Raw genomic sequence first — 16,513 nt, 5'->3', positions numbered from 1 at the left:
AATAAAAAAAATACGGTTCTAATATTTTGCGATGAAGAACAAAACTACATTTTTTTTACGAAATTCTGAGAACCATTATATCGCTTTGCTATGGAATGGCTGAATTTCAATTGGGTTGTTTAGGGGTATTGAGGTGAATACATCTTCAATATCTGCATTAAAAATGGAACCAAAATCCAAAATTTCATCAATTTTGGTACACTGGAACTATTCTTAATAAGTACGATTACATTAGAACAAATCACCATTTTAGCGCCCCTTGGTGGGACTTTGTATGGGAGCGAGCTGTCAACAAATAGATTTAGTGTGAACGATCAAAAATTTAAATCTTGATTTAAAAACCGAGATGAATGTCTGCGGGATCGATAAAAATATCATTGTGCTCAGAAACCGAAACTCTTTCAGATGATATATAAAAATCGGTGTATTTTTCGAAGTTAAACAACCCAATACTTCCCTTGGCAGCCCTACTTTTGATCAATAAAACAGATGAAATTATCCTTAATAAATCATTGCGTGCATTTGTGCATTTTTACTGAACATTTCAGCTGATTTCATGGTACTTATTAACCTTTCTACAGCAGCTTTTTCGATGAAATATGGTACAATTACACTTTTAAATGATGCAAAGCGGTGCATACTAAGGAGCATTGTCAAATGCTTCATGTACAGTTTTCTCTATTTTAGGGAGCGTACTTTAAATATTTACTGAGCATTTTAAGATTTTTATTGATCAATCATTTAAGGAACAACCCGATCTATTTTAAGAAGATTTTTTTTTTACTTATTAAGGAACATCGTCATCGTTTACCAATTACCTTTTCACCAATTTGTAATGGCTACTGATATTGGTGTAATTTTAATTAAGGTGTAGTTTGAACTGATGGCATCAGTACCAACGGAAAGGCATTAACATCCGTCTTAAAAGGATATCAAATGATAGTATTCAACAAGCGAATCGTTTTCGTAACTCTGAAGCAATATAGGAAAAGAGCCTATGTGCCAAATGTAAGCCATATTTTAAACGTGGATTTATGGTAAAAGATGTTTGCTCTACCAGTAGGTGTAGTTTGTTGTGATTCGTGAGAAATTGACGTTCAAGGTAATTGTTTACATTTGACACATACAGGCACTTTTCACATGATGTTGTTCTAGAACTCTCCACAGGAACTTGACTGGAAAAGAAATTGAGCGTGCGTTGCAAAACGTTCCCGCATGTTTATTTTGAAGAAACATAAACCCTGCTAGATCGTGATCATTATGGCTGATGCCGTCGAGTCGCAATGATGGAGTGAATCGAAGGCAATGTTTTGAATAGTCTTTATTTGTTTTTGTGACTGTGAAGACAAAATATACTATTGCGCGAATGAATAATATCTAGCGTTCAGAATCATACGGCCTTAACTGCGGTGATCGGTTCTCTTCATTGATTTTCTCTTTTGTTAATAGCTCGGCTTAATTTACATGGGTTTGTGCGTTTGATACAACCTTTTACTGCACTGCATTGGAAAAATTTCGTTAAATTGGTTCACTTAACTGCAGTAAAGTAAAGAGAAAATCGATGAAGATAATCTATGATTGCAGTTAGGCCCTTATGATTCTAAACGCTAGAATATATTGCATATCCAGGAATTCGTGTAACTGTACATCTTCTCGATACATAAATGCAGTGGGTAACTTCGGTGGCGTTGCCTGACGGATAAAATGGTATTTTTTTTTAGATCAAACCACTCACTAGCAACGAAACGTTGAACGTTTGAACATCAACAACATTCCTGAAATATGTAACAATAAAATAAGCCTCTGCCATTTAGAAGTTTCATTTTTAAATTAACACACAACTAATAAGAGAACATTCATAAATGACGTAGCATTTGAGGGGAGAGGTGGGAGTTTCATAATTTGTGACCGGCCATGTATTGGATACAGCAAATTACGCTACGAGGGAAGCGGAGGGGTCTAAAATTTGACAAAAATATGCTACGTCATTTATGGATGCTCCCTAACCAAACCACCCCAAATCACAAGATTTTTTTTTGTCACTGAGTAGTCTTTGTTGGTGTAGGCCAATTTACTGATAGATTATCAAGGAGGCTATGAGCCGGAAGTGCCAAATAAGATTTACATTTATTTTGCATTGTGTTGCGTTTGTAACGGAGTAATTCGTAACAACTGGCAACTCCCATGTATCTACTTTAACGCTCTTATTCTGATTGCTTAAGGAAAACTATTTGGGAGTGTATAGCTCTCCAATCAGAGTTCAAAACAGGAAAAGGATGACAAATACAAACTATTGTTGGTGTAACATCTACCAAACGAGAGGCCAGCGACTCACCGACCTCCTAATATATGCTACGGAGTTGGATAGTTGGGTAGGAGATGGGTCAGGATTTACTTAAGCAGGCGATGCGACCAATGTTATTGTTTTTATTTTTTTTAGCTTGAAGGTAAACCCACGATTTTCTACTCAGTAAGCAAAAGCGGCAGCTACTAAGCTAGCCGAGCTCCTCTATTTACATTTTGTGACATTATTTGGTAAAGCGTCTATGAATACTGGTTGAAATATAATGTAAACAAATAAAAAGGATAGGTCTCACCCGAATGATCTGTAATTAGTTGGCCTCCTCGTGATTACTAAGCTTAATAGTAATTGTTCTCCCAAATGAATCACTATCTCCATGATCTTGATAATAAGAAAATCCGTTTCCCCTTGTTGGCCTCTGCAAGAAGTGCTTTTGGAAAAACGCACCAGCATTGCTCAGTGTCACTATGAACCTCCTGATGTTTGCCCACTGTATCCATGATCCCCTTCAGTTCCTTGTTTCCAATCAGCTTAAACTGCTCCTTTTAATTCACTCTCAGATCGAAAACTTCCAATACGAAGAACCATAGACATATTCGCAAGAAACTTCTATTTTTTTTAAATTTAAATCTTAAAAGAAAACACGGAAGCAGTATTCAAACATGTCACTTGTCGGATTTGCTGATCCAGCTGGCTGTCATTATCATCTTCCAAAGCCTGTACTACTTTAAAGGTCCACCAAGATTTTCCAGGAGAGTTAAATTTCTGAACATGTCCCAACTAAAATTCATATCAAAAAGTTCTTTTCAGGGCAAGCATAGTCATACTAAAGAGAATAAACAGAGAGAACCCTCAAATTCCTATTCCTACAAAAAGCACAAGCTCCTGCTGCAGTTAACGAATAACATTTATTATATTAAGGCCACGTAGTCCTACGTCACCATTTCGCAAAACCCCATTGGGCTGTCCCTTGTAGTTTTTTTACGTAGATTACGTCTTACGGGAAGGTACTAGAGGTAAATCGAAAATCTAAAATTGCAACCGTCACGAAAAGGTGTAAGGTTTTTAAAGCTTATAACTTTGTCATTTATAGATGAAATTATTATCCAAATACACCAATCGATAGGAAATAACCCTCGTAAGCCGTTGTAATAAACGCTGTTTCAATTTTTCATAAAAACTGTTTAAACAATGTACAAATAAAAAGTGATAATTTTATCACTGTTTTCATGAAATAAACGTTCTCCCCACTGCTGATGTGCCTGAACTCATTTTCGATTCGGACGGCGGGTGAGCAGGTAGCAGCAGCAGCAGTAGCAGCTGCAGCAGTAGTAGGAAGGCGGTTAATGTCCAGCACGCAGCGTTCGAATTTTGCACGTCGATCTTTGCGCGTCGTACCCGTCAAGATCACTGGCTGCTGGTAGCGCCGTCGCCTCGATGGCGCAAGCGCTCCTTGCCTGAATGATGCCTACAAATCTCGATTACTTTTTCGAAAGGACATATCAGCTTTTGTAAACAACGCATTTTATCGTCGCTGTGGCATAACTGATTGCTCGCCCCACATACTAACACCATTATATCAGGTAGGGGAAAATGTCCTCTATCTGATGGTGAGCTACCAGTTACGCCAAATCGACGATCAGATGCGTTGTTTACAAAAGCTGATATGTCCTTTCGAAAAAGTAATCGAGAAATACTTCTTGGACTGTGTACCAATTGCCGAGTTAAATTAAACTCGTGGTCAAACGTGACATTTCGAAAGTTATTTTCAATGTTCGAAAATGCCGAAAATTGATCAGTTTTCAAACAGAACTCAGCCACGGTTACCAAAATTTAACTTCTAGTCAGTCCGAAATAACCACGCTAGTTAAGCAGGGTTATTCGATAGCTCATCTGCCACTTTTAACCACGAGTTAAATTTAACTCGTCCATTGGGACACAGCCTTGGAATTAAAATTAGGGACCATCTTTAAATTACGTAGAATTTGTTTGACCAATTAACCCCCCTTCTTCCTCGTAGCGTGTTTTGCAATACACCTAATAAATGGCCGGTCACAACTTCTGAAACCCATCTCCCCCCTCAACTACTATGTTATTTATGAAAGTTCCCTAAGCATTGGGCAATAGTGAAAATCAGAAGCACACACACACAACGGGTTGGACATTTTTGTGAAATTTCGGTGTTGTGTGAATATCTCGCGACAGGAACATACATTTTAGTTTGAAATCCCTCCATTCATGCTTTTAGATAAGCTATGAAAGTCCATCCTACTTGGAAAAATATGATATAGAACCTTTTATAAAATCCCAGACTTTTTTGCTGATGGAGGCGAGGCATAGCAAGCCGTTCTATTTCAAAATTCTCCAAGTAGGAGGGACTTACGAAGTAAACATTGCAAGTCCCTCCTACTTGGAGAATTTTAAAATAGAACGGCTTGCTATGCCTCGCCTCCATGAGCAAAAAATCTGGGATTTCATAAACCGTTCTATTGCATTAAGAAAGGGTACCGTCGAGTTTTTGTTCAGTAGTAGGTACAGAAATTTGAGGGGGAGAGATAGCTCATCGATTCTTCCGGTTCGCCTCCTAGCATCGTGCTATAAGGTACCAGGCGATAACCAGGGTAGTTGATCGATAGCTCGATGACGTCATTTCGTTGGCGTCTGCAATGGGGAATTCTCATAGCAGGCGTTGACGATGGGACGTTGTTGAGTTGTTGAAGAGCAACTATCGTGGTAACTCACCTATTACCTGTCGATTTACCAAATTTGGAAAGACGTCTGCATTGAATTGTCTCATATAATAATATTCCGCCCACTATATCACAAGAAATTGCGAGTAGCTGAGTGGAATGGAGATAAGTTAAGCATTGGGTACAGGACCAAGCCTCCCCTGGGTGGTGCCAAAAGATGAGCGCAATAGAATCATCAAGTTGCCATAAGGCACGGAATGAGACTATTGCATGGCTGGGTAGTCAAAGGATTCCATTCGTTAGTCATTGCAGGTGGATTACAACAGGTTTAGGTTTAGGGTGGGCGTTGGCCAGATTTAGATTTTTCAGATGTAATCCTGGATAGGACCCTGTCATTGAACGTCGCGTGAAAGTGGAACTTAATGAAGGCCTAAGTACTTTTTCGTAGTTTTTAGTTTTCGGATTTGAAAGATCGTCAGTTACAGTGGCCTGCTTACTGAGCAGAAAAACGCGGTCCCAGGTCCTTACATATCAAAGAGATTTATGGTAAAATCGCTTGTGTATCGTGTATTTTGCGAAACTCGTTGTTGTCGTTGGTTCCGGGTTTGAATGGATACACAAATTTGAGCAACGGTATTATGTGATATGAGGGGCTCGGTGGCCTTAGAGCAACCGTTTTTGCTTACTGAGCAGAACATCATGAGTCTAATCTCAGGCCCATCCACATTCAAGATTCGTCAATCGTTTTATGTGTTAATATGACTACATGGTAATAACAGCAACTCGGTGATTAAAAAGGTGCTCGTCTGCCTAGTGGCAAACGTTTTTGCTTACTGAGCAGAAGACCGTGGGTTTAGTCCCAAGCTCCTTCGCGTTATATGATCGTTAGGACATCAATTCAGCTTATCGTTTACCAAAACGAACCCTGCTGCAAACCCAACCCTCTTATCCAACATCCCAGTGATTCCTCGTGGAAGTGCAGAGGTGTTCTCGGCTTCCATCAAAGCGAGTGTCATGTCTGGTATTGCCTAATTTAAGATCACCAGTTTTTACACATTAAGGATGATTGCTAGTCCCAAGCATCGTCTATTGGTTCTCTGTGTAATTATAGCTGATCTGGCAGTAACAGAGTAGCAACCGTGGGCGGTCAATCAAGCTCAAGCTCAAGCTCAAGTAGTAGGTACTGAAATTTGACAGTGAGCGTTCACAGGTACGGAAATACGACAGTGAGCGGCCTACTTTCAATGATAAATTTTCTTCATCGATTTTCTCTTTCCATTGCTACAGCTACGGGAAACAATTCAAGCTGAACATTGCATCAGGTCTTAATAAACATTGACAAGATTTTCTTTGTCGACTTTCTTCTTGTATCGCCTCGCCCATTTAAGGATATTCCCATGTAGAAACGGTTATGTGCTCAAGTTATTAATGAAAGAGAAAGTCGACGAAGAGAATCGATCAAAGTTACTTAGGACCTAATGAAATGTTCAGCTTGAATATTATTTGATTTTTCAATGTAGTTCTGCAACAGGTTGTATTGGCTATCAAAAGCAACAGCAAACGCACCGAGAAATGTTAATCTAAGCGAGTTATTAAAAAGAAGAAAAAAATCGATCATCGCGGTTACGTCCTTATGTATGCTCACTACCCGAGCAAAGTCGGTTAACAAAATGAAAGCAAATCGATATTAAAGTTTGCAGTTCCTATCATAATGAATACTCATTTTGATTACAATTGTCACGATATTAGTCTGATACCATATTGTGCTTTCATTATGCAGTCAAGACATTTTAAATTAAAGCAACTTAACTTGAAGTTCTGCTGTTAACGTCTTGTTTAAAATTTAATTTAAGCTCATCTGTCGTTGAACTAACGATTATTGTTTATTTGTTTTGTTTAACACATTTTAGGTCATTCGTAGCCAGCCCGAGGTGACATTTGAGCTCAAGTCTTTCAGCGTGAGAAGCTTGGATGCTAACCATTTACGCCAGGCCCGTATTCAGTCAAACATTATGAATGCAAAATCAGTAATCAAATTGATTTCATTGAAAGCAGGATTAGTTTTCCGTTTGATTCAACAGTGTAAAATTTTGCTCTCATTTTTGATGTGTTAACCGTTAAGTCAACCAAAATGAGATCAAATAGAGTATTCAAAATAACTTACATCATAACAGCCAATTCTGATTTCAATTTGATCTCTAACTTTACTCGGGTAGAGTGATGCAAAATTTGAAATTTTCGCTCCACAATACTTAAACGATTCCAAATCGGATCCTGACTAACCTCTCAAAATTTAAACCCATTTGGTGAGAAACTGAGATGGCACAAACTATTTGAAGTTTGTATGGGAATTACTATGCGAAAACCAAGATTTTTGTTCATGTCTATCTAATAATTCACCATATCGGTCTGCTTCAAAAGCTTTCAACTTTACTTGTAGGAAATTTTCCCAACTACAACGTTGCTGAAGACCACTTTTTGATTAAATGCAAGGATCGAAAGTTATTAATGGTTCAATGCACTGATGTCTTATGATCATGTTCAATCAACTGCTCAGCAGGCAACATTGGTGTTTCTGGGGTGTTGAATAGGACACACAAATTATGGCTACTATGTCACACTGCAAAATACAGTGTTGCCTACAGAGCAGCTGCTTGATCATGTCATAAGTTTACCAATCTCTTAAATAATTAATAACTATTTCCTGTCTCATTATACATAGAAACTATCTTCAGCAAAGTTGTAGCTGAGAAAATTTTCTATAAGAATGGCTATCGAACTGTTTTGCAGCTCAATATGGAAAAAGACTAGAAGGCAATGAACAAAAAGTTGAGATTTCCCATAGTAATTTACATGTTAACTTCAAATGGTTTGTGCGAAGTCTGTTTCTACCAAATGAGTTGTAACTTTTGGAGGCTAATCACGACCCGATTTGAAACCATTTAAGCACTGTGGAGCGAAAAAGTCAAATTTTGCATCAGTCTAATGCTCACTGTCGGATTTGTAATCTGTGATCAGCGTTGCCAGATATACCGATTTATCGGTATTTATACCGATTTTCAAACTAGATACCGATACACATATAAGGTTCCTCAGAATACCGATTTTTAAGATTTTATACCGATTTATACCGTTTTTTTTAATAATCAAAATTATTATTGCCTGCCCGCGCTCGAATTTCGGAGAAAATTTTTGTGGGAGACTTGTATCTTTTTGAATACCTTTTTTTTGGACCTTCAAAATTCTAAACAATCATATCTAAAGATGCCTTATGCTTGATACTCTTTCCACTAATCTTTGCATTTCCTCACCGTTTTTGGCTACTCATCAATCGAGATATAGTCGATGGCTCTTTCCGGTAATTCCTGGGGAATCGAGAAATATTTTTTTTAAACATTATTTAACTTCCGGAAGTTTTTATTCATTTTTAAACTTCATGAAGTTTCATCCAACTTTCCCTGGAATTTTCTTCCACCTTACCTTGGAAGCTTCTTCAGTATTCGCTCAAATGATTCTTTCATCTTCTCCCGCCAGTTTTTTTATCTTTTCCGGAGCTTCAAGGATGCTATCAGATTTTTATTGCGGAACCACACTAGCTGCAGGCACATTTAAGAAGTTCTGAAACATCTGAAAAGTACAGACTTTTGTGTAGGTTTCGATAAATTAAAGACAGTTTTATTAACTTCTGTTGAAATTCGAAAACCCGGAAATATCAGAAAAGTCCTGCGAACTCCAGTGAACTTAAGGAAACATCATAAATATTTTGGAAATTTCACAAGTCCAAAGAACTTCAGGGAAATTTAATGGTTTTCAGGAACTTTTGTGAAGCTCAGAGAACTTCAGGACAGATCAATTAATTTCAATGAAGTTGCTGAAATTATAAAAAAAAAATCCGAGGAACTCAGGTGATTTCCGAGAACTTCAGCAATGTCCATGCAAATTTGGGAAACGTAAGGGAAGTTTACATTTGATCATTGTTAGAACATTTTATGGGAAGTTCTATTCTTTTTAATGGCAGTGTCGATAACTTTAAAAAAATCAAGACGATCAGAGAGCTTCAATGCTGATGTTACAATAAATTCAAAAAAATTGTGAGAGCACTTAAGAGATTTCGTAATCTTCAATAAAGTCCAGAGAACTTCTAAGATGATTAGAGATATTCCTGTAGTCTTATTTTGATCAATTTATGGGAAGTTCCGAGCACTTCGACGATGAACAGAGAACTCCATTACTAGAAATTTTAAGGAATTTCGAGGAATTATGGAATAGTCCTACGCAGGCTTGCAATTGCTCATTACAGCTAAAATGCTAGTTTTCGTAATTATGAATCTATGAGATACTATAATGATAATTTTTATTTGTAAGAAGCGAGAAGAGGTGGTGAAGTTTGTGTATGACATATAAAATTCGTCAATTTTGCTTTCAGAAGGTCACAACTAATGATTTTATGATCGCTGATTGCTCGCTCATCGCGTTGCTCATCGTTACAGCTAATCGCTATTGTGACCCTCTGAAAGCTAAATTGACAGGTTTTATGTGTCATACACACACTTTACCTTCTTTTCTTGCATTTTGTAAATAAGAATTATCATTAAAATATCTCATAGCTTCATAAATCCGAAAAATAGCATTTTAGCTGTAATGAGCATTTGCAAGCTAGGTCCTAAGTGCATTCCAGGAATGTTCCAAAAACTTCAGGGAAATTTCAAAGTCTTCAGGGATGTTTTTTGAATATCAGGAAAATTTTCTGGATCATTAGAAAATCCCCCAGGAATCTCTTTCTTCCGGAATTATGTCCTTGTTTCTTTTGACTGTTCCGTAAGCGCTCTGGCTTCCGACTTTCTTCAGATGTTTCTTCCAATCTACCTAAGGAAGTTTCTGCCAGCGTCTCCGGGAAGTTTATTTCGTCTTCTCAACAAAAATAATTCTCCCAGAAATTTCTTTCGTCTTCTTCTGGAAGTTTGACCATAAGCCAAAGGTTTTGTTTGTTCGACTTCTATTGGAAGGTTTTTCCGAGCTTCTGGTGGCTTTCTCTGGAAATGGCTACTTCTGGAAATTTACTTCCCGTTTTCGAAACTTTTCTGGCTTCCTTTGGACGTTATATCCAATTGTTTCCGGTAGTTTATTTAAATTTTCGCCACAAGTTTCTCAAATCGTGTCTTGAAAGCTTGCCAGAGATTTTTAAAGCTTTTCTCGAGCTTCATCCAGGAGAGTTTCTTTCGTTTTTCCCTGGATGTGTTTTTCAGCTCCATTCAGAAGCTAATTCAAACATTCCCCGGAGTTCAAAAGCTAAAATTTTGCTTTGATTAGCGGCTTTCTCGGTCTTAAAACACTGCAACGACTACGATGTAATCTGCCCGACATTTCGGTCATAAGTTGTGGCTTTTTTCAAGGGAAAATATTGTTTTTCGTTATTGTCAATAGTTTAGTCGTTGTTGTGGCTGATTTTTCATATTTTGGTTTCATTTAATGATACACACTCAGCGACGTGTTTTAATGATAATCGGTAAAAGAATAATATTACAGATTTTTCGGTAATTTTTATTACCAACATTCGGTACTACTTGGTCACAATTTTAATCACCACTTGAGGACAACGATAACTTTAAAATTTAAATTAAAAAATAAAAGAGTGTTTCAAGACTGAGAAAGCCGTCAAACAAAGCAATTCCTCTCAAATTCGTTCAAATTCTCGCTTTCAAAAACGGCAAAAATATAAAATTAATTAAATAGTAAAAACCGATAAATACCGATTTTTTTAATACCTTTGACACCGATAAGCTTTAAAACAATCTGGTAACGCTGTCTGTGATAGATATGGAATTTGTACCACAGAATCGCTCAGTGATTTTATGCCAAATCAAGCTGAACATTGCATTAGGTCTAAGTAACATTGATCGATTTCCTTTGTCGACTTTTTCTTTCGTTAATGACTTGAGCACATAACCGTGTCTTGTTGTATTTACCGTATTAGACGCTAGATAACAGCATCTTTTATCGATCTGAGTGCTAAAAATACCTGGGAATGTCTTTACATGGCCGTAGGGATACGAAGAGAAAGTCGACGAAGAGAATCTGTCAATGTTACTTAGGACCTAATGCAATGTTCAGCTTGAAGTGATGCATGTGCGTCTAGAAAACGAAAAAAAAAATCTATAAAAAAAAAACAGCAATATTTAGTAACTTTTTTTTTTGCTCAATCGGTAGATAAGAGATGAAGCGATAACTTATTGAAGGAATTTATGGCTAATCAAGATATTCCCGATCAACTACGAAATGTTGCATGTAGCGTTTTGAAGTTGAATCGCTGTGGAAACCATATTTCAAATCAATCTCATTAGGGTTAACTACCCCATTCCCGGCCTATTAAGCACAAACCACACGTTTGCTGCAGTGTAGTGCACAAGGAGTTTCAATTTCATGCGTGATGTCACAAACATCCAAGATTTGTGCCCTAGAAATCGTGAAGTGATAGGGACTATCAACCATGATGACGCTTCAATGAATTGTTAAACGCTTCAATGAATCACCTGAAGCAAACCTTACTCATATTTGATTGACATTTAGGAGCCAATTATAATAGATTATGTATTCGCATTTTTATGAGGTACTAAATTTAACCAAGTTTGACTAAGTAGGAAATCCAAAATATGTGCATAGGACCAAGCTCATAGGTTAATTCTTCTGTATTTTAAAGCAATATCTTGAAAAATGCACGAGAATTTCACACACAGCATAACGTTGTCTACGTCAACCATGCGGTCGTGTCTTATACACAACCCTACCATTTTTTTTGGCTAAGAATCACTACTCCTTGCACGAATTCTTTATGCACGTTCTCCTGTGACGCATCATTCAGGATCAAGTTCAATTGAGGGTGAATGATTTCAAAGGCCTTGAGATAAAACTCCTTTAGAAGACCGTCACTTCCAGAGGATTTTCGTAGATGCGCTTGATATAATAGCAAAACATAAGTCAGATGTTGTTATTTCATCCATCAAATGTTTGTTCGATTCCGGGCTAGCAGGAATTGTCCGAATGCATGGGAAGTCCGTAGAAGGCTAGACGGTCCCTCCGGAGTAGAGTTTCTTGAAAATTTTAAAGACATGATTCTCCACATCGGATGAATGAGTCAGTAGTTGATCTTGATGTGAAATAGAACGAGTGGTGCTTTTATTCTTCTTTTGGATTCTGTCACTAAGTTGAAAGGATGAAACTTTCTCGCCAGCTATAAATTTGTCATTTAACCGCTCAAATGCCTTCGAAAATTTACTCTGCTGCTGCAACATTTTTGCTTTTACCTGGTTCTCATCGGTCTTCCCGTTTTGATTTTGAAAACAGTTGTCATAAGCAACTTTCAATTGGCAAACATTCGTTCAAACTAGGTATTGCACGTGCGATAGTTGTAAATACTACAAAACCATTCGTTCATACTCGAAAACTAAAATCCGTTCCCATATTTGTGAACGGGAGCCGTGGACTGCAGTTCACGGTGTACATTTCATACTATACGTGGACCGTGAACTATGATAAGGCTATAAGAACTAGATTAAAAAACTCCCAACTGTTTCACTTTTTATTGAGTTGATCTAACAAAATTTAATGATTAAAATGTGCCATGTATAAGGCTGAACGAACAACTAAGTTGAATTTCTACCGAATGTTATTAAAATTAAATAGGAAACAATACGAAATATCTCTAGATTGCCGACGATTTAAAACTTCAATCAATTAATCCCAATCTGTCGTCCAAGAACACCTCGATACTTACCTTTTGTCAGTCGATCGATGCTTTCGAAGCGGCCCTCCACTTTGGACCGCAGTGAGTCTAGATCGAAGGGTGCAGCCAATCCATGATCAACGCTCCTCGATTTGCTCCTGCAAAAAAACGAAATCGAAACGGAAAATTAGCATATATCTTCTTCTGCATTACTGCAGCAGTGCAATTTTTATTTATCGTTATCCCACGTATCGACACTTAACACTAAGCTACGTTTCGACAGCTCACACGTAAAACCAATCGAAGCGATTAAACAGCACGTCGACCAGTTTTGAGTGGCATTTTTACAATGTGGCTTAAACTACCACTACTGCTACTACTACTACTTCACCTACAAGCTACTATCACTTAAGAGCAATAAAAGAAACAGAGAACGAGCTATTCATTAAAATAACGCACAGCCAAGCAGACAACGTAGAGATAAATAAATTAAGAATATGGTTCATAAAAATGTTCCGCACGATGTTCGTCCCATTTCTGGACTATCACGGGGTGTTGTATTGATGTTGTTGGGTGAGCTTTGCAGTGCACCTACCTTTTGGAAGAGGCTTTTCCTGGCCATGGCTGCTTTGATACTTTGCTATGTGGCCTGCAGTGCAGTGTTGACAGTTGAAAAAACCCCTCGAGCGGTGTAATAAAATTTACCTCAACACAATTCAATTTGGCGGAATTAAATTTACGGGATTTGATTATCCTCGGATGCTGCTGCTGCTGCTGTGGGAATTTGATTTACTGTCATTGTTTCCTGTGGAGGTAGCTGTTCACATTTAGTAGAGTCCAGACATAGTTTAAAGACACTGAAGAAATCTGCTCATGGTAGATGAATTACGCGTATCTGTCAAGCGATCAAAGTGGTGTCATATTCACCTGGAGATTTTCAAAACAAAACTTTTTATCTGGGTCTGGCGAAAACGTAATGATTAGAGATGGCAGATGATATTTTCTTGAAAGTCTGCGATGAAAATTTGAAATGCCTGGAAATTTTCAACAATTTCTGCTAAATTACCAGACTATATATTTACGAATAAATCCAGTAGGTGCAATTCACACCACAGCCTATATTAAGTAATAGGCTATCTTGATATCAGAATCGATACACTAATTCGGCTTTTTGTTGTTTATTAATTTATTTGATAAGGCTCAATCGAAGGATTCTTAAAAGTACTGTCAAAAGGTACAACACAATAAACACTTTATCTTCCGCTATCCAATAAGCCTCTTCCATCAGAACGGGAGCCGCTTCCAGTTGTTTCATTGATGGCAGTATCGCCAACAGGGGGCAGAGCGCTTCCATTGCAGCAATATACGCAAAACCTGGTCAGCACTCACACATTGATCACGAAACGGTTGCTTCCCAAAGTCGACGACGCATCGACCGAAAGAACTGCTGATGAAGAACAATGAGGAGGACCACACAATGGTTGCTGCCGAGTAAACAGACGATCGCGTGACATACATCAATAGTGGCTTGCTTCTGTCGACCGCCGAGTGAACACTGAATTCTGCTTTTTGTTACCCACTTATTATTGAATTGTGGAACTGTTCGGAAATGTTTTAAAAATCTTTAAAAAAAAAATTGAATATTAACCTTGAATTTTTTAAAGCTATGATATGTTGACAACATTTAATGATAATATAAAATAAATATACCAGTTTTTTTGACTTCTCAGCGAATAACAGCTACTTGAACCAACATTTTTTCAGCAAAAAAGAACTCATATAAAATAATCTGAGTGAGTTTCCTCTGGAAATAATACGTACAACGTTTGATATCAAGGCTTCTCGATTGTTGTTGATTAAGTCCAAGTCTCGAGTCATATTTTTTCATGCCTAGGATCTTGACTTTACTTGAATCAACTTGATTTCCTTGAATTATTCAAAAGGTTGTTTTTAGAATTTTGTTTCTAAATTCATCAATATCATAATTTACAAAGTATATCCTACGCAGGTGTGCAAGCTGCCTTCCTGCACATTCGATTGCCATCAATGGATGGCAATCGATGTCCGTCGGTGATTGGCACTAAAGGGCGAACACGAAATTATTGCGACACCGAAAATGTCATGCCAATTTTCTTATAATGTTTAGAATCACACCAAAATTTTAGGGTAGTTTTATACATATATTTACTTCAAAAATCAAAAGAAAAGTTAATCGATGGAGCCTTGAGTGTAAAATTGAACGCATTTTCGCTTGATGCCCTCCATCAAAGTCCTTACAGTGTCATCCGGTACCAGTTTCTCAGTTTTTTTTTTTCCATTTTCTTAACATGTCCTTCTCGTCTTTGACTGTCTTCTTGCTCTTCCGAAGTTCCCGCTTCATTATTGCCCAGTACTGCTCCACCGGGCGCAGCTCCGGACAGTTTGGCGGATTCATGTCCTTTGGAACAAAATGGACAGAATTGGCCTCATACCACTCCAGGACACTTTTAGAATAGTGGGGAAGTTCTGTACCTCGTATGTATGTAGTCCAGCTCTGTTCTTTGCATTCTGGACGTAGCTCTGCGACATGCCGATCTTTTTAGCCAAATCACGGCTTGAGACGTTGGGATTTGCTTTAATCATCCGCTTCACCTTTCCCTCCGTCTTTTTGTTCTCCGGTCCCGGTTTTCTTCCAGCTCCTTTGCCGTGGTCCAACGTCAACCGCTCCTGGAACCGCTTCAACACTCTGGTGAATGTTCAACATTTTTCCCAACTGCCGGTGCGACAGGTCAGGAAATTCCAGGTGTTTGGAAAGAATTTGTTCTCTCAACTCGCGTTGGTTCACCTCCATTTTCGTTGAATCGAAAAACACGACTTCGAGTTTGACAGCATGTACACAATACACATCAATGAGAAAGTATGCAAAATTTGGTTGATTTTTACCCAATGGTAAAAAAGTTATGCCCTGTTGAATGTGTCGCAATAATTTCGTGTTCGCCCTTTAGATTGCGGAACAGAGACCGACGTTAAATAAAGGAAAGAAAGAAAAAAATTACAAGGTGTGCAGCTTATCAGTCTCTCTAGTATTTTCATCGAACTTGCTTCATATGTTCTACAAATTCTTTTCAGAATGGTTTTTTAAATCTCTTCGCATTGTATTGTATTCTAACAGTATTTACCACGTTGGTATTTCCCGTAGAATTCTCCTGCAATTTGTCTTGGAATTATTCTCAGCATTCGCTAAGTGCCCTCAAAAATTCCCCAGGAAACTAGCCTCAGTTACAACCAAGCCAGACGTGTAGTCGTTCATGGCTGACGTGGAGACAGCGATTACCAATACATTTCCAACATCATCACAGAATACGGCCAGGAACAAAGCCGCAGCAACGAAAAGGAAACTGAAAGCTAATGCCCCGTAACGTGGGTAAATCACCTTTTCGTGGTACGTTACGGGATGTAAGATCTACCACCAATTCCTAGTCCTAACTACTTCAAAATAGGGGAATAGGATTTTTCTGTAATCAAAGGAACACATCTTAGTCATTGTTACTTTTTATGCCTTGTTGATAGTGATAAGTCCTCGTGTTGCTGGACCGAGGATGATCTTGAAATAAGGAAATCATGAGTAAGTTAGTCTTCATCTATGTGATTCCTAATCTTCTTAGAATGTTTCCCTAGTTTGAAGTGGTTAACACTAGGGTTCTGATGCATGGTCATTATCAATGTCATTGTTGCTAAGAAATCCAATTTTGACTTACAAAGGGGCGCACCTTTGGAGGGTGTTTCAACACTCTGCCGGGTATGAAGAGTGGGACCTTTCAA

The 16,513-nt window shown here is 38.0% G+C and overlaps 1 protein-coding gene across 14 annotated transcripts in view; it reads right to left on the bottom strand.

Moving 5' to 3' along the window:
• The window catches only part of mtd (mustard), a 509,755-nt gene that overhangs the window by 203,210 nt on the left and 290,032 nt on the right, over window positions 1–16,513 (bottom strand). For all 14 annotated transcript variants that reach the window (XM_065235336.1, XM_065235328.1, XM_065235325.1 and 11 more), the window contains one exon: window positions 12,764–12,870. In XM_065235336.1, coding sequence (XP_065091408.1) covers window positions 12,764–12,870 — 107 coding nt within the window. The remainder of the gene's footprint in view (window positions 1–12,763; window positions 12,871–16,513) is intronic.

The sequence above is a fragment of the Ochlerotatus camptorhynchus genome, unplaced genomic scaffold (assembly GCF_037179485.1).
Source record: "Ochlerotatus camptorhynchus isolate MF236.1 unplaced genomic scaffold, CSIRO-AGI_Acam_v1.1 ptg000472l, whole genome shotgun sequence".
Classification (NCBI taxonomy): domain Eukaryota; kingdom Metazoa; phylum Arthropoda; class Insecta; order Diptera; family Culicidae; genus Ochlerotatus; species Ochlerotatus camptorhynchus.
This window is presented reverse-complemented; position numbering and strand designations above follow the sequence as displayed.